This window comes from Bidens hawaiensis, unplaced genomic scaffold (genome assembly GCF_021521415.1).
Source record: "Bidens hawaiensis isolate Kalapana, Puna unplaced genomic scaffold, B.hawaiensis_p1.1 tig00005567_1, whole genome shotgun sequence".
In the NCBI taxonomy this organism is placed as follows: Eukaryota; Viridiplantae; Streptophyta; class Magnoliopsida; order Asterales; family Asteraceae; genus Bidens; species Bidens hawaiensis.
The window spans coordinates 1,049,966-1,069,199 of record NW_027491360.1 but is presented as its reverse complement, the minus strand read 5'-3'; the positions used below and the strand labels follow the sequence as shown (position 1 = coordinate 1,069,199).

General features: G+C 35.6%; 1 protein-coding gene across 1 annotated transcript; it reads right to left on the bottom strand.

The window, feature by feature from the left end:
• Positions 1-17,681: 17,681 nt before the first annotated feature.
• LOC143630143 (putative glutathione S-transferase) lies at positions 17,682-18,695 on the bottom strand. The gene is made up of 2 exons (XM_077099230.1): positions 18,322-18,695; positions 17,682-18,224 (listed from the first exon to the last, which is right to left on the bottom strand). The coding sequence occupies exons 1-2, from the start codon at positions 18,631-18,633 to the stop codon at positions 17,883-17,885; spliced, it is 654 nt and encodes a 217-aa protein (XP_076955345.1). The 5' UTR covers positions 18,634-18,695; the 3' UTR covers positions 17,682-17,882.
• Positions 18,696-19,234: the final 539 nt, after the last annotated feature.

The window sequence follows — 19,234 nt, the reverse complement described above, 5'->3', positions numbered from 1 at the left end:
CCTTTATGATATATGATCTCACAGTCGTAGTCGTTGAGTGTTTCCATCCAACGCCTTTGTCTCATGTTTAATTCTTTTTGATCAAATATATGCTTCAAACTCTTATTATTTGTATATACCGTGAACTTTACGCCATACAAGTAATGTCGCCATAACTTTAATGCGAAAATTATAGCCTCTAATTCAAGATCGTGTGTGGTATAATTCTTTTCATGAACTTTTAACTGTCTCGAAGCATAGGCAATTACTTTTTTTTTCCTTGCATCAAAACACATCCCATTACCGTTTGCGAAGCATCACAGTAAAAGGTAAAGTTTTCTAGTCCTTCTAGCAAGGACAGGATAGGTGCATTGGTTAACTTTTGTTTAAATGTTTCGAATGCTTCTTCTTTCTTCGGTCCCCGTTCAAACTTAGTTGCTTTTCTTGTGAGTGAAGTTAATGGAACAACTATTCGGGAGAAGTCTTGAATGAATCTTTGATAATATCCAGCTAACCTAGAAAACTTCGGACTTGAGTCGGCGTTTTCAGTTTCTCCTATTTGGTTATTGCTTCTATCTTGGCTGGATCTACTTGAATATCCTTTTCATTTATGACATGACCAAGAAATTGAACTTCGGACAACCAAAATTCACACTTGGAGAATTTGGCGTACAACTTCTTGTTTCTTAGGATTTCAAGTATGATCTTAAGATGGACTTGATGATCTTCTTTGGACTACAAGTTGGTGTACACCCCGATTTAGGGCCTAGGCGTGTGACTACAAGTTGGTACATGTTTTGTAAATGTATCAGAGTTTATGGGTTATTTTTAGCGGAAGACTTTAGGTTGAATATAATATTAATTTACATTGAAAATTTACTTGGGAATTAAATACCAAAGTATCGGTAACAAAATATATGTTTCATATTACAAGGATTATATTTCAAAATGGAGCCATCTCGTTACGCGCTTCTATCTTCAATATAGACTCCAATCCTTGTTATTGCTACTTATGCTTAATTACCTGCAATGGGTTGCAAAAATACGTCAGCTATATGCTGATGAACACGTATGACTCAATAAAACATTTTGATTGACGATTACAATACAAAAGTAGTTTTCTCAACAAACTCAGCGGAAGCATTTCTACTTCCGGTATATGTACCACTGCCCTACACACATAACGGTATTCTCCGAGCCACATAACGGTAGTCTCTGAGCCACCATTTCTCCACCATGATGATGCCGAGGCGGAACCCTAATCACGTCTCTGCTCCCGTTTCTCCACCCATTTCTCTATTGTACCAAACAAAGGAAATGATTGTCAATTCTCCAATTCCCATTTCTTAACGATTTTGTTTGGGAATTTATATAGGTATTGAGCACGATCACCCCCGTGATATTGGGTCCTTGATTTCGCTCACTGCTGTGACTAAGCCCAAGCTTCGCCATTAAGCAATTGCGCATCCTCTGGGCATCATACCATACACTATTGATGGCGAGCTTCGGCCCGTGTTTTTAGCACCAGACACGCCGGGAGGAGGCCTTAGAAAGACATGATCATAAGTTGGCTACGTAAGGTGTTGTTTTGGATTTGATTAGAGCACATTTGGCTATCCCTAAACCGCCAAATCCGTAGTTGACCACGTGAGCATCATCTATCCAACCAATGTTTTGAAACCTGGATCGGACCGATTGGGACCGCTAGTGTAGCTCATTCTAGTTCGCATAGTGTAGCGCATTTTCTAACAATCCCGTCAGGTTTGGCGGTCTGCGGTTCGACCGGAACCGGTGAACAACTGGTTCAATTGATAAATCCTATGTTTTTATTAAATCAAAAATAAATTTTGTTCATGTGGGTGTCGAAACCAGGCTACAAACCAAAATGAAGCGTAAGGAAAACCCCAAAAGCCATCCAACCAGACTTTAATCATGATTCTTAGGGGGTGTTTGGTAGAGAGATTTGAGGGTGGAGAATTAGGTTTCTCTTGTTTGGGAGAATTAGGCGGAGAATTGGGCGGAGAATTGGTTTTCTCTGAGAATTGGGTGTAGGCAAAAAGTAGAGAAATCCAATTCTCTCCATTTGGAAGAGAAATGGAATTCTCTCTGCTTCTAAATCGCGTCTCTGCTCTACTCCGTTCGCGTATGATGATGATGATGCTCCGACCGGCGATGGTGATGATGATGCCGACGTCCGGCACGGCGGCCGACGCCGCAGCCACGTCCGTTCGCGTCTCTGAGCCAAAACGAAACCCTAAATCGCGAGGCGGTGTTGCGAGGCGGAACCCTAAATCGCGGTGTTGATGTTGCGCGGCGATGATGATGACGCTCTACTCCGTTCGCGGTGTTGCGACGCGTCTCTGAGCCACCATTTCTCCACCATGATGATGCCGAGGCGGAACCCTAATCACGTCTCTGCTCCGTTTCTCCACCCATTTCTCTATTGTACCAAACAAAGGAAATGATTGTCAATTCTCCACCCATTTCTTTTTCTTCCCATACTTTAGGTTGAATATAATATTAATTTACATTGAAAATTTACTTGGGAATTAAATACCAAAGTATCGGTAACAAAATATATGTTTCATATTACAAGGATTATATTTCAAAATGGAGCCATCTCGTTACGCGCTTCTATCTTCAATATAGACTCCAATCCTTGTTATTGCTACTTATGCTTAATTACCTGCAATGGGTTGCAAAAATACGTCAGCTATATGCTGATGAACACGTATGACTCAATTAAAACATTTTGATTGACGATTACAATACAAAGTAGTTTTCTCAACAAACTCAGCGGAAGCATTTCTACTTCCGGTATATGTACCACTGCCCTACACACATAACGGTATTCTCCGAGCCACACGCCCCTGAACAGAGAACTGGTCATGACCGTTTAGCCCGCGACTACCTCGCCTTTGATTAATTGATTGGGCTTAACAGTTATGTTTGGATCCAGACACATGCGTATTCGGTCTGACTTGATTTTATTCTCTACTTTGTAGTATAAAGTTTTAGAGATCACATGATCCCATGTAGACATTGATTGACTCGTTAAGACAAACACTTGTTCGTCTCATTGAGTATAAATATGTTTTGACTAATAAAAAGGTTAACGTATTCACCTGTACCGTCGGTGCATTTGAAACCTTAGATTGAATGTTTGATTGTGAAAGATATTAACCTATACATGAATAGGTTCGTATAAATATTTTGAATGATGATTAAGCTATGATTGCTAAGCTTAACCTTGAAATCGTTTATCTTGATTGTGAATGAAAACACTTAGTTTTATGTGATGTTTGATATAGCATGCTTTGGCTTAATAGGTTATAACACGTTGGTAAGTTTCTCCAGGTAAGTAAACGGGTCCCTTAGTTAATTGGGATTTGTACGAATTACTTTTCCTTAGGCAAGAAACTTACTACTAGTGATATCCCCCTTACAGTTACTACATGTCCGTCAAAATATACCTTTTGTTTAATAATACTTCATCATGAAGTAACGTTTATGAAAACTTGATTGTGAATGTTTATAAAATACGATCAAGGTTAAAGGCCATTGCCTCGATTGATTGTCTAAGGTATAATGTAAATAACTTAAACATAACCCCTACCTTAATACGGATACTTAGATTGATAATAAGACAAAGGCAGGATCTTGATCTACTCGATTATGCGTTTGCTAGCTTGATTATAACCTCGTTCCTTGCACGAACTACGAGAAAACAGCACGTCGGCTCGACACGGCAATAGGGCACGCCTTTCAATGTTAAGTGTGTGAAAATAGAGGTGTGATGGGATGATTTTGGCTTCAAACCCATTCACCCCTTTTATAGGTGAATTTAGGACCCCGTCGCGATACGCAATGGGTTCCTTTACCCCGTCGCGTATCGCGGCGCCGCAATTTAACGTCGCCTTACCAGCTCGTGACACGTGACATGTCATATCGTGCCACGTGTTGACACGTCGTTGGACACGTGTCCAGTGACTCAGTATGGTCATCGCGATACGCGATGACCGTTATGTTTTGGGCCTTACCGTATCGCGCTACGCGATGGGCTTATATTTGCCCGTCGCGTATCGCGATGGGTGAAGTTTTTAGAATATTCATTTTTGGTCCTTATACTTTCTAAGTTAGTATTTTAGGCTCAAATTTTATAGGGTAAAAGGCACGGTGTTACGTTGTGTCCCAAGTATGCGGCTGCCCTCTCTTCTCTGTTTGACTTCCGTTATATAACCACACTCCTCCAAGCCTAACGACACCTTTTTTACCCTTAGGTTTTCTTTTCTGCGGCTGACTTTCATTCACCCATCTTCACGTGGGCTCAACATAACCAACAATTAGTTTTCTTGGGCTATCCATATCAAACAAACGTAATCAGAATGCATGCTAGTTAAATTTTAAAACACATGAACAATTCTTTTTTAATATATAAATATAATTGATTTAACTTGTCAGAGGACATGAACACTTTAGGGCATGGTCTGATAGACCTAAACCTCTCAAAAGACATCGTTAAGGATAAAAATAAAAGTAGAATTAAAGTTAACGATTTTTTAGGGAGAAATGAACACTTTAGGGCGTCTATTTACCTTACTCTGGTCACACACAATAATGGTGTTTTATTTCCATATACATAGTATTATTATTATTATTTACTGTTAGACTTTGATTTTCATATATTGCCACAGACATATGTATTCTAGAGACGAGAGTCTCTTTAGAAGCCACCTCTTTATCCATATGGATAGAGGTACGGTGTGTCTACATCCCACCCTTCCCAGACCCTACTTATAGCTTTGTTGTTGGTGAGATTTCACTGGGTATGATTGATTGATTGATAGATTTAACTTGTCAGGTAATTTGAATTTTTTTAGAATACACAAACTCAATCTCATATATATCAACATTTAACTTCATATAATTAAATTTTAATCAATTGAAACTAATTTAACTTAAATGCCCAGCTTTAGCCTGCTCTGTCTTTGAAATATCTAACACTCAAATACGAACCACTTGAGATAAATCTTGAATTAAAACTAGCTCAAAAAGATATAAAAGTGTAGAATATATTTATAAATATATGTCTAATTTAGGCCACATCAATTAGAACTATTGTAACTTTGTCGTTAAAAAAACATACTGTATCTTTGACGAATCGATAAGGATCCCAATCCCCTGAGGGTGACGCACACACAACTTGGCTAGTATTGGATAACGATCGCCGATGGTGTTTACATTTCAACCACTCCTTGCTCCCATATTTGTGACCGTGAAATACTTTCTCGATTTCTACACTGCATTCTTGCAGTATTAATCATCCTTTGTCGCCACTTGCCATATGGGGATCAAGAAGGTCTCGTACTTGGACCTTTCATATTGTATTGTTTGACTGGGCATCGGTGGGCCAACTTGGCCAACCTCCCTTAAACGTACAAGATGATCCCATCTTGCTATGGTCAATATATCGGTGTTAGGCAGAGAGTTTATGTATTTTCGATGATTACCCTACATTCCGCCTTACGCAGGTTAATGATTTCTGCCCGTTTCACTTAGAGGATATGTAGTATATGGCTGTCGCTACATACGATGACCCTCTGTGACTACACAAGGTGCAAGATCTAAAGTTGGTACCACCACTGACGAATGTGGATCCCGCTGATGTATGAGTTATTGGGGCGAAACGACCACTACAGGCCCGAGGGAGGGGTTGTGGGGTCACAACATCAGGGGGCAAAGTATAAGAGGGATGATGGGCAACTCCTCACCACCGTTTTTTCGCTTCGTTGGGTAATGTTAACGATTTTGTTTGGGAATTTATATAGGTATTGAGCACGATCACCCCCGTGATATTGGGTCCTTGATTTCGCTCACTGCTGTGACTAAGCCCAAGCTTCGCCATTAAGCAATTGCGCATCCTCTGGGCATCATACCATACACTATTGATGGCGAGCTTCGGCCCGTGTTTTTAGCACCAGACACGCCGGGAGGAGGCCTTAGAAAGACATGATCATAAGTTGGCTACGTAAGGTGTTGTTTTGGATTTGATTAGAGCACATTTGGCTATCCCTAAACCGCCAAATCCGTAGTTGACCACGTGAGCATCATCTATCCAACCAATGTTTTGAAACCTGGATCGGACCGATTGGGACCGCTAGTGTAGCTCATTCTAGTTCGCATAGTGTAGCGCATTTTCTAACAATCCCGTCAGGTTTGGCGGTCTGCGGTTCGACCGGAACCGGTGAACAACTGGTTCAATTGATAAATCCTATGTTTTTATTAAATCAAAAATAAATTTTGTTCATGTGGGTGTCGAAACCAGGCTACAAACCAAAATGAAGCGTAAGGAAAACCCCAAAAGCCATCCAACCAGACTTTAATCATGAAGGTAAAACCTTAATATTAAATATTTGATAATGAGCCCATAAAACGTTGCCTGCATAATTGGTGGCAATAGTGAAATAAAATGGAGAATTATTGGTGTGCAATTGAAGTGTTTTATCATACTCATTATTATATAATTTATGATAATCTAATGTTTTGAACATTTTGACAATATATATAAATTATATGTGTATTTATATTAGGTATGAAATCATTCGTCTCAAACACCTGTCCACTCATTCAAGTCGATCCGACCTTTGACCTCATAATTAGACGCCCGAGTCAATGTCTGCCCGGGCTGGGTCTAAAAACATTACATCCAACATTATTTTGGTTATATCTTATTGCGTGTATTTTTCTTTTAATTTTGTATTGCTCGATATGGTTGTACTAACTGATATTATGGGATTTGCATGGGAATATAGTGTATATATTGTACATCTTATCTTTAATTGTGTCCTTTGTATTATTAATGTTTAATTGATGTGTGATACGTCGTTTATACAAGCGAGAGAGGTTATATTCAAAATCAAGTTTTTTTGTTAAACCGATATATATTACTAGGGGAGTGTTTAGTTTCAAATCTTTTTATTTTTCGTTTATTTTTGTTTTATTCCTCTTTAACTTTGACATAAATAACTAATAAAAATAAAATACAAAATATTTTTTTTTGTAATTTTGAATTAATTAGTCATAAATACCAATTGAATATTCTTAATAACTTACTTTGGTCAATTTATTTTTGGAACGACCAACTAAGTAAAGTCGGGTATTCGGTACGCGGCCTCCATTGGCTAAAGGTAGCCCGAGCCGGTCACTAGTCCGGACGGACGGAGCCCCTAGCGGTCCATTTATTGAGGGATTCCCCAGATAAAACCCGACCCTCTTGCCCGTCAAACAACACGGCAGCGAGGAGCCGGTAAAACCGGGTGAGATCAGGACTCGAACCCTGGCAAACCAAGGTCATCCCTAATAACTCTCATATAAATTGGTGATAGTGAGGTTTAAACCTCCTAACTCTCACTAATAAAGTGAGTGTTCTACCATTGAGCCACTTTAGTCAATTAGTTTCTTGTTAATTAAAGGTTTGCCAATTATATTTTAGACCAACGATTACACTTAATCAAGATCACTTTTCTCATTATATATATTACAATTTTCAAAAAGTAGTTGTCTCACAAAGTTCATATTCACTTTAAATTGTGCATGAAGTCTTGTATATTATGCTCATTATGTTGTACTTTAGTTTGTGTAATATATAATGTACATGATGCAATCTTTTTTTTACATTTGTAAACACCTTAAAACTATGTTGTATTTATTATCTATGATTAATTTCATATATATCCATACAAACTTTAGAAATATCATATATACCCAATGAAAAATGAATATATCATATATACCTAATTTTAATGAACTTTTATTTAATGGCCATTCTACCCTTTTGATATTATATGATTTGCTCCTATCTTGTTCTTTTATATTTCAGTAAAACTAAAAATTAAAATATGAAATTATATGTAAAATCTCATCATCGTAAGTCCAATGCCGGCGACCAAATTAACACCGTGCAACCGGCCCCACCACCGTCGTCACCCGTTTCAGCAACTATTCTGACATATCCCAGCGACTGATTTCCTTATCCGACCATTGCCTAACCGTTGTTTCAGATGGCGGTTTCAGATCTTCGGGTTGTCGGATTCGTTTAAGACTGCGCCCTTTTGAGCATCATCAGTTACGCAAAATTATATTCATGGAGGATAATATTTGGAAACGGTTTAATGGTGCAGAAGATTTAAATTGTAAATTGGTAAGATTTGTGGGGGAAAAAAACGACGAACATAGGAGACACCAAATTGAGGTTTGTATTTTGGTGTTAAGAAGGAGACGAAGAAAAAGTTCTTTTTTTTGAGAAAATTCCAATTTGCCTCCCTGGAATATATCGTCGCGAGATGGATTAACCACTGAAAAAGAATTTATGCATGTTGTACCATTGTATTTCTCGGGCGGGTTTTTTTTGACTTCTACCGTCAGTTGACTCTCAGTTGACTGTTGGATGGTAAGGGTAATTTAGTAATCTTCTTTTAATAAATAATAAATATAATTATAATAGTTATAATATATTAGTAATAGGTTAATAACAATAATAATAATAATAATAATAATTATCATCATCATATTATTATTATGATATTCATAACATCAGCTCGCAGATTCAAGAACTGGCGGCGACGGTTTTTTTGGCGTTTATCATTTTTCCGGCGACCAGCTCCGACGACGGCTGCTACCTCTTCCTCCGCCGTCCTTGAAAGATGCCGACACCGTCAACGACGTCGTTTCGGCCAAAGACGGCTGTACATTAGCGTCACCACCTGATACGTCGTTCTTCCGCCCCTAAACCCGCCTCTAGTTCCGCCTCTAAAACTACTTCTCTTATCATTGTCTCTCTTACTATACACCTCTCTTTCTTAAATGAACCCGAATTAACCTCACCGAACCGGTCACCAAGCTCAAACTCGTCCTCAATTAAGCTCTTAGCAGCCCTAATTTCAAACCTGCTGCTGTGTTAATTGAAAACTGTAGCTCAAATTGCACTGTAGTGGTCAATTTTTGAAACCCTAGGTTATTAAAATATGATGACTGTAAATTGAGTCTAGTGGAGGTTAGATGAGTGAACACATGGGATGAATTGGAAACTGGCAGGGTTTTCATGGTAATTAGGATGGAGACAGTGTGTGTGTCAAACAGATGTGTATTGGTTTGGATGAATTGGTGAAATATAAAAATGAAGATGAAGATGGATGAGTTAAAACTTAGGAACCCTAATTATAATTGGGGAAGATGAAGTGATAAACATGGTAATATATATTTTATGTTGTAGAGCTATACCAAACACTAACTTAGTTCAAGTGGTAATTTTGGTGAGATGTTAAACCGAAGGTTTGGGGTTTGAATCCCGGCATTTACATGGTTTTGGATGATTATTTTTAAACTGAATTAAAGGCTTAGGGGCAAAAACATAATTTCAACATTTTTTAATAGGTCAACGCTTGGTCAACTGATGGTAGGAGTCAAAAAAACCCGCCTGAGAAATACAATGGTACAACATGCGCAAATTCTTTTCAGTGGTTAATCCATCTTGCGACGATATATTCCAGGGAGGCAAATAGGAATTTTCTCTTTTTTTTGTTACTCTAATGGTGAAGAAATTCTAAGGGGAGTTTTTTTTAAGTGTTTTAAAGTTTAAAAACACAAGGGTAAAATTGTCAATGATTGTAGTATTTTTAATAAACTGGACGTATATGATATTTTAACTAGCTTATAGGGTTATATATGATATTTTTAATTTTACATGGATATATATGATATTTTAAATGTTTGTAAGGGTATATATGAAATTGCCCCTATTATCTACACATGTATTAAAAAATATTAGTTTAGATGAATGGACCGAATACCACTAAAATTATATAAATTATTTCATAGTTTAGTTACCAATACAAATATAAATATTTTGAAGTTCACTAGACTTATTGAACAACTTTCCTTATATACAAATCCATTTTATTTTTGCTTCATGAGTAAAAATAAATACTTTTCATTAGTTTATTAACCAACCGGATAAAAGTTCTATTTTTCTTTATAAAACAAAATAGTTTACAATCTAATGGAGAATTTTTATATACGGGAGTTACTGTGCTTATCGCGTATGCATGATTTAACGCTTTTAAGGTTGCTTTTGATGCGGTTTAATGTCTACGCTACAACTTATCTTACCGATACATATCATATATTACCATTAAAAAAACTTGCTTATATAAGAATGTAACATGTAAGATTTGTGTCAAGATATATTTGAATGTTGGTTAGTTAGGCATTACATTGCTAAAACTAGATTGCTTAGTTTTCTATAAAAATAATTATTTTCATGGTTTACCCCTTCCGTAACGTGGGGGTCACATTACTAGTTACTCTATACAAATGAACTAGGTGGGTGGAAAATATAACAACAACAACAACAAATCATTATATGTAATACATAAACTCAGTTATTTCATATAAAAATTTTATTTATGACTTTTTAATAAGTTCTTGATATATTCATGCACTGTTAATTTTAAGTTGCAAACAAAACATTGATGTTTGACTTGTTGTAAAATTAAAACATTCATACCGATATTATTATATTAAATTTTGTGCGTTTAATAACAAATGTTGTCATGGATTTAAAAACTAAATTTACAAAGACTAAGGTTTGGTTGTAAAAGAAAATACATAAAAGTAAATTATGTTTTAAAAATAAAAAAAGAAATGATGAATAATCTTAAATGGTTGGGTTACATAGATATGTGAAGACAATGTGATTAGAAATAACAAACAATGTATGGTTATATATAAGATAAGTATCCGTTGGTATTATACAAAAAAATATAAGTCAAGAGAATCGAAATTCAAAATTAGACAAAATGATTGCGATACTTATGATTTTCTCATTGCATATTATGGGAAATTTGAACTTGAAAAATTCATTTAGTATCGGAATTCTTTTATAATGAAAAAAGTATATTTTAAAAAATGCAAATTAATATTAGCATAAATTTTAATATCAAATAGTAAATGTAACAACAAAATTGACGGCAAGGTTGAAAATGTATTTTCATCGTGTAATTCTCTATACATCTCTTTAATATCTTTAATGTGAAAAAGTTGTAGCTCCTGTGTTGCTTTGAATTCGACAACCAAAACACATTTCTTATTACATAAAGCAATCTTCAATAGGAACATGATTTTCTGCTCAGTCACCAACAACATAGGAACTTACTGTAACATCCAATATAACGTATAATAAAATTAGGTGGTAATAAAATAATAGAATATACATCCAATATAACGTATAATAAAATTAGGTGGTAATAAAATAATAGAATATACGTAAGGTCATATGAATTTTGAAATGATTTTAACATACCTTTTTAGACCACATTATATGCACGTCGACTACCATGCTTCATCTTAAAAGTCAATGCAAATTAAAGTCCAATTAACACATCAATTCTAGTAGGAATTCTCTACAATTTGATAAATATTTGTTTATCAGTAATAGATAAAAACATGGTGAATTGGTGATTGAAAAATCAAAAGGAAAAAAACATTATAATAAAAATAAAAATTGGTTTTTATTGGTCTCAACTATCCATTTTGGTCGGTGTTAGTCCGAACTTTCATTTTGACTGGCAACGGTCCCAACTTTCACATTTGTTTCTTCCATCAGTCTGCGACTAATGGATTAGTAACTCCGTTACATCCATGTTGACGCGTCTTTTCTACTTTTAAAAATACATGCATGGCAGCCAACATGGATATTACTCTATCTATTTTCTTTATACTTAAGCCCTAATAAATCAAAATCAAAATCCCCAATTATCTAACCAGTCATTCACAATCAAAATCTTCAATTCTCTCAAGCCCTAATCACATCTCACTCCAATTGATTGAACGATGAGCAAGCCCTATCCTTGCCCACCTAAATTCTAGAGCTAGACAATAACACACCACTACCAACACAATCACAACCACAACCGTCAACACCGTATAATCGTAACCACCACTACCGCAAAAACTCTAAAAGATCCTGTCATCACTAATTCCATTTAGATGAGCGATTCCGAAGATTCCACCACCTAAAACCTACAATTTCTTGACTACATTTAAATTCGGAAAATTGGTTTTAAATACTCCCAACTATGCCTTATTAGAAAATAACAGGTCCAACTTTGTACTTGGCGGGTGGCGGTCCCAACTAAAGGGGCATTTGTTTTTAACGGTCCGCGACTAACGGATGATTAACTCCGTTAGTCGGTTGCTGAGTTGGCACGCCTAGTTGTCAAATATTGCATATGTGGCAATCAAAGTAATATATAATATGTATGTATGTATGTATGTATGTATGTATGTATGTATGTATGTATGAATGTGTTGTCTACTTGTCTTCCTCCTCCCGGTTTAATTCTCTAGCAGCCACCACCATCACCACTAGCAGCCACCACCATGCCATCACCTGCAACAATCGCCGGAAAACAAATCACCACTGCATCACGTTTTTCCGGCGAATAAACGAATCACCACCACCACCAGTGGGTTGTTTGAATCCAAAAAATCAAAAATCGTTTTTCCGGTGGGTTGTTTGAATTCCGGCAAGGCTCTTCGGGATATCAATTCAAACACCATTCGAGGTAATAAATATATCATTCAACTCGTTTTTATCAACCAAATAAAAGCCCTAAGATTTAAATTGCAATCTGTAATCAACTAACACGAATTATGGATTCGAATTGGAGCCCGTTTCTAGACTTCTAATGAAAAAACCCACCATTGAAAACCTAGAACTAAAATTGACTTGAATTTTAGTCATCCGTTAGTCGCAGAACCTTTTAGGGGTTTTCTTCCAACGAGATTAACAAGACGATTGGAGCTCAATTTCATCAATTTGGTGTTTTAGGGTTCTTCAGTTTGCTCAATTTGGTGTTTTAGGGTTCTTCAGTTTGATTTTGGGGTTATGATTTTGGTCAACTACGTCACCTGAGTTTATAAAAAGATCACAACCACGTAATCGTTCCACGTCAGATAGTTTTTAATAGCTGGATGGCCAACTTAGCATAATACTAACGGAGTTATGAATCCGTTAGTAGTGGACTGTTAAAAACAAATAGGTCTTTAGTTGGGACCATCACCAGCCAAATGTAAAGTTGGGCCCGTTATTTACCAACACATGATAGTTGGGAGTATTTAAAACCAATTTTCCTTTAAATTCTGACTTATGATTAAGATCAAAGCCCTAATCTGGTGTGGTGTTGGTCGGGCGATTTTATGATTGATCAGTTATGACGATTGTATGATTATTTGTGGTATCTAAGTTTGTCACACCCCAATTTAGGGTCTAGGCCTGAGACCAATAGTTGGTACATATTTTGGAAATATATCAGAGTTTAAGGTTCTAAAGCGAAAGTTTTGATTAAAATATCAAAAGTTGAGAATTAAACACCCGATAGTTGGTACAAAAGTGTTTGAAACATGAAAATCAAAATTTACATTATTTTAATTTTTAAAACTTCATATGAGCCATTAGATTGTGTAACAGCTATCCTCCATCTTTAAACACCAACTTCTGATTACCTGTAAAACAGTTATAAAGTATGTCAGCAACGCATGCCGGTAAACACGTCGATACAAAATATTTATTACTTAATTATCACCTCAAGACATAACTTAGGACTCGACCTAATGTGGCTTGGGAAATAATCAAGTTCTGAAAGCTGAATAACAATTACAAACTCCAGTTCAACTCAAAACCGCTCAGCAAACACCGCATCGCTCGAGATTAGTTAGCTACTACCAATATACACAAGACAATCCCCACTAGGACATTAGTGAGTCCGACCCAACGTGGCGAAGGCATTATCAAGCGTCGTGCGGTGTGCCCACCGTTGAACCACATATGTAAAGATCTAGACAAACATATATGACAGCTTGAGGGCTCGTGGTTACTCTTGTTTATAATGTTTTAGGGATGCATAATACCATGTAAACATTTAAAGACACTATTTGTAAAGTTGTAAAGAGTTTGTACGTATTTACCTTTGTGCTCACTAATGTATTCTTCTTGTTAGCTCGGACCTATAGTACAAGAATAACCTTTTATAAATACTAGATCAACGATCTAGCTTTAGACCTTTATTCTATTTGCATAATCATTACCTTGATAATCAATTTTCTTTTATAAAATACTTAGACCTTTACTCCAATAGGTTTCATCATTTAAACACTATGCTTCTTCTTTATGAAGAAACGCATATATATTATGTTTCTTTTTTCTTAAGAAACATTTTAAAATCTTTATATTTATAAGGAAATAATAGTTTAATAATACCCTTATCGTTTGAAAACTATATTTAACTTATTATATCATCAACATATAGATTATACCCCGACTAGGGTCTAAACCATCCATATATAATAAAATACTCGGGCAGAACCCCTACCTTGTATGGCTATGTTATGAGAAATTCCTAGGCTTGACGCGGGTAACACTTCTACTTGTCGGCGGGTAGTAAAAGAAAACAAACAAACAACACTTCTACTTATTTCACGTACTTTGAGAAACAAACGTTGAAACATCGGGAATGGCACGTACTTCTATTTAATATGGGTGTGACACTTGATTTGGGATGCACAACACAGAGCCTGACTCCCCTATTTGTATCGCGATGGGGCTTAAAGGTGATCCATCGCATACCGCGATGGATCGCTCCACCGCATCTGTATATTATATTCCTTCGTGTACCACGATGAAAGATTGGGTTGGCGATCGCGTAGCTCGATGCCACCCACTAGGCTTGATTGGTCACCTAGTAGACTTGCCACGTGGTGACACGTGTCCATGCTTATTTCGCCTGTATCGCGATGACCTAAAAAGTTTAGATGGTCGCTTATCGCGACACCACCCATTCTAGGGTGTTGTTCTATACCCATCGCGTAACACGATGGGTTGGCTCCTGATCCATCGCGTATCGCGATGGGTCTTGAAATCCATAATTTTTGTTTTAGTCCTTTGACTTTGATAATTTGCGCCCATCGTCCATGCCCGTGCGCGTGCGCGTCGGGTGCTTCGCATCTTTCGCTAGGACCACTGGTGCATGTTTTGCATATAAGAATATTATTATGGAAACTCTTTTTCTTATCGCACCTTTCGCTAGGACCGCTGGTGCATGCTTTGCACTCTCCTTTAGTTTCCAAATTTTTCTTAATTTCCATCTGGGATGGACTTCATCTCTTCTATTTATAGCCATGTGAAAGACTTTCATTTTCTTCCTTCTTTCCATTTGGGATGAATTCCTTTTTCCCATACTTATAATATGAGATGCTTCCAATATTTATATACACCTACTTATTTCTTTACCATAATATTAAAATATTTTTCTGTTCTTCAACTTTCAAAGTTGACATTTTCAACCCAAAATAAATGTGAAATTTTTTCAAAATGCTACAAAGGTCTTAGCTATTGATAAATTTAGGAACTGATTTTGTCTTGTGGCAGATTAGGTTGAAGAAACGCGATGGATATGAGTGTAATGGATTCTATTAGGGTTTGAGATTTGGGGATTTTGAAGTGTGAAGTGTGAATGAATGTTATGAAGTGTGATTAGGGCTTAAGTATAAAGAAAATAAACAGAGTTATATCCATGTAGGCTGTCATGTCATGTGTTTTTGGCAAGTAGGTTGGACACGTTAACATAGATATTCGCGGACTTATGGGAGAAACAAATGTGAAATTTGGGACCGTTGCCGGACAAAATGAAAGTTGGGACCGGCGCTAACAAAAATGAGTTAGTTGAGACCAATAAGAACCAATTTTCCTAATAAAAAATAATAATTGGATATATTCATATAAAAGTAGTTCATTACAGTTAACAGCTAGCGACATAATGACATCAAAATAAAAGCACATACCTTTCCAAAGCTTGCATTATTAAACCAACCTATAAAGTTTGAGATGGACAGATCAGCGATAAAAATATAAGATAACTGAAGCCCTATATAGTTGAAAATAATTTGACATATCTTTTGAATTAGTTTATTTCAAATTTGAAACCGTAATTAAGTGATTGCATTTTGTTATTTATGGAAATGTCATAACTTTAATATATTTGAGAACGGTTTTACATTAAGGAAATGTCAAAACATAATTAAATTTTATTAAGACATAACAATTATTTGATTTTAGTTAATATGAATACGAAAAAAAGATATAGATCGTTTGATATTATACAATTTGCATATTATGAATTATAGAAAAGTCAACAATTAAATATAATTTGGTTTATAGTTGAAGAGAAAACATATTTATATATTTTAAGTCAAGAATCTAAAACCATTACCATTTAAGTGGATTTGGTAAGCATCTTTAGTTTGAAACATGAGGTCTTTGGTTCGAGACTTGTATCACACAATAATTTATTTTTCAAAATTTTACTAACTCTTACTGCCATGTAAAACATGTCTTGGGTTATAAAAGGAACGCGAGGGTCATGGGTCTTGATATAATTGGAAAAGCTGACATGACATCTACTTGGCATCATTTGTCGAGGGCTTAGTTGAATGTCATGTGGACAATAGGTGTGGTTCCCGGATGGATCTCCCAAAAATGTTTCGGATCAGTCGGTGTTAAAGGTGAGCGGAAATCACCAATAACACTCGGATCTTAAATCGAGTGAGTGTAAAACCGAAAGACGAAAGGAAGAATACTATGTTTGCAAAAGGATCACTGGTGGGCATGGGTGAATAGTTTCCTTTTATAGGGGATCCCATACTGGGCACAGTGGGCTTTAAAATATAACAGCCTATGGCCTAGTACAAGAGTTAAACAAGAGCATACAATAACTATTACATTTAACGGGCTATCAATACATAAGCCTAACACAATCAAATGACAAAACGAGGCCCAACAATAGGTCTTATTGTAATAGTATAGTTAGATAACACTTTTCGTTGATGTGTCCCGCTCACATTAACCCTGCGACTTATTTAATTAGTAATGCAATTATTTATATATGGTAAATCAATAACACAACTTATTTGTTAATATTTAAAATATTGTATCTTTTTTATTTCCAAGTTATCGGTAACATACAATTAGTTATAACTTTAATAATTAGCTTTATTAACTATAATTATTTATCGATCTAATGAAAGTTTATTGATAAGACCACAATTTTAGAATCAGTAATATAATATTGAGAAACCACTCATTAATATTGTAACTTCAATGCAACGGGATAAAATTAAATAAATTCATGATTTACTTATTTACCCTTACTTTTGCTTTTATTTTATTTACTTTCTGTTTAATTTTTCTTAAAACATGTAAAAATGTGCATATACACAAATACATGCACATATAATGTATGAACGCATGTATACCCTGTCTCCTATACCAGTTAGTATCGATAATAATTTAAATTGGAGGTGTGATATACAAATTATTAAACTTTTATTGCATTGCATGGGTAAAGTTTTATTAAATTGGAGGTTTTTATTAAACTTTTACGTGCGGCTGCTTTTAGTTTTACAAACCCAGATTGGGACGGGTATAAAAACAAGTTATATTAGTCAAAATATATATTGAGGCCCATTTTCTCTACTCGCCTCTCCACCAAATTTTATAGGGACGGTCATGCCCCCGTCAAAATGGTGGGGGTTCGAGCCTCACTTGAGGTAGTGCTGTAGAGTAATTTAGCTGTTTAAGAAACAACAATTTATTGATAAGAAATTAAAACTGCAAAAGTGGATCTTAGCAACTTGCTTATCAGTTTCACCAAAATGACAAAACATCGAAATTCGGGTTACATACTACATAGTACGAAACATAACAGCTTCTAAGAGCAGATTATTCAAACATGCATGAATGGAAACACACCACCCTGTTTATTCCAAACTTCATTGAGAAAAACAAACTATTACGCCTTACCAAACGTCTTCTTGAAGAAACTAACTAGATATTCTCTTGGGGGTAAGCACTCTTTAACAACTTGACTGTTAACGTAGTTACCACACCATTCTGTTAGTTTTGGGAACTTGTCTTTGGTCACCACCTTTATTCTTAATGCTTCTTCGGCTGCTCCAACCCAATAGGCTATAAAAGTAGCAGCAATATCAACCAGGTTGATATTCTCACCTCCAAAAAACTTCTTACCTTTCACATTCAATTTGTTTTCTAGAAATTGAAGTTGTTCTTGAGCCTCTGCAACAACATGCTCTTCTCCATGACTGATAATGGCCTTGAATACTGCAGGTGCGCACTGAACGTATCATATAATAAATGTAAAAAGAAATCAATTTAGCAATAGTAAAATAAAATAATAAATTTTACTGTCAAATATATCAAAACACTTATACCTTGTCATCAATGAATTTGGCCCAAAATCGAGCTTGAGCCTTCTCGTGAGCATCCTTGGGCAAAATCGGAACTCCTTTCCAAGCATCATTGATGTACTCAACAATCACTAGCGACTCCGAGACCGGTTTCCCGTTGTGTACAAACACAGGTACCTTTTTGTAGACAGGATTGTATTTCTGAAGATTGCCACTCTTGTTGGTCAGATCTTCTACAACGAACTTGTAGTGGATTCCCTTGAGATTCAAAGCAATTTTCGCTCTACAAACGAACGGACTTCCGTCAACTCCGTGCAACTTCACCTCGTCAGCCATTTTCCGATTGACTTGTTGAACCTGTGATTGTAGTTTCAGGTTTGGTTTGAGTTCTTCTGTGAATGGTTTATATATATAGTGCTACCTCTTAGTTGGGTACCATTTTTAATTATTTAATGTAATATATAATGTGTAATTAATTCTGAGAGTTTTTATGTTGTAAATAACATTATTATATACAAATAATACGATACATTAGAAATAATAATAGTATACATTTAAAATAGCACTAACAATAATATTATAACATTTAAAATAATGTTACACAACAAAATTGCTCTATTATATAAAGGAAAGTAAACGTACAAATAAAATTAACGTGCTAATTATGAGAATTAAGTAAAGTAATTATATATATAAGTAGAGTAAGTATACAATTACAGCGAGAAGTAATTTATGTGTATACATCATGAGTGTTACATGTAATATAATATTAATACATATATGTCATATATCACAATCAATTCTTTTAAAAAATTCATGTTTGGGTCAAATTTTTGCAAGTTCTTTACTGATTCTCTTACTCTCTTTTTAAGAAATTCTTTCATTGTCCTTCCTATATATAAGATTAATTTCACGCAAAAAGCGTGCGCACGTGTAT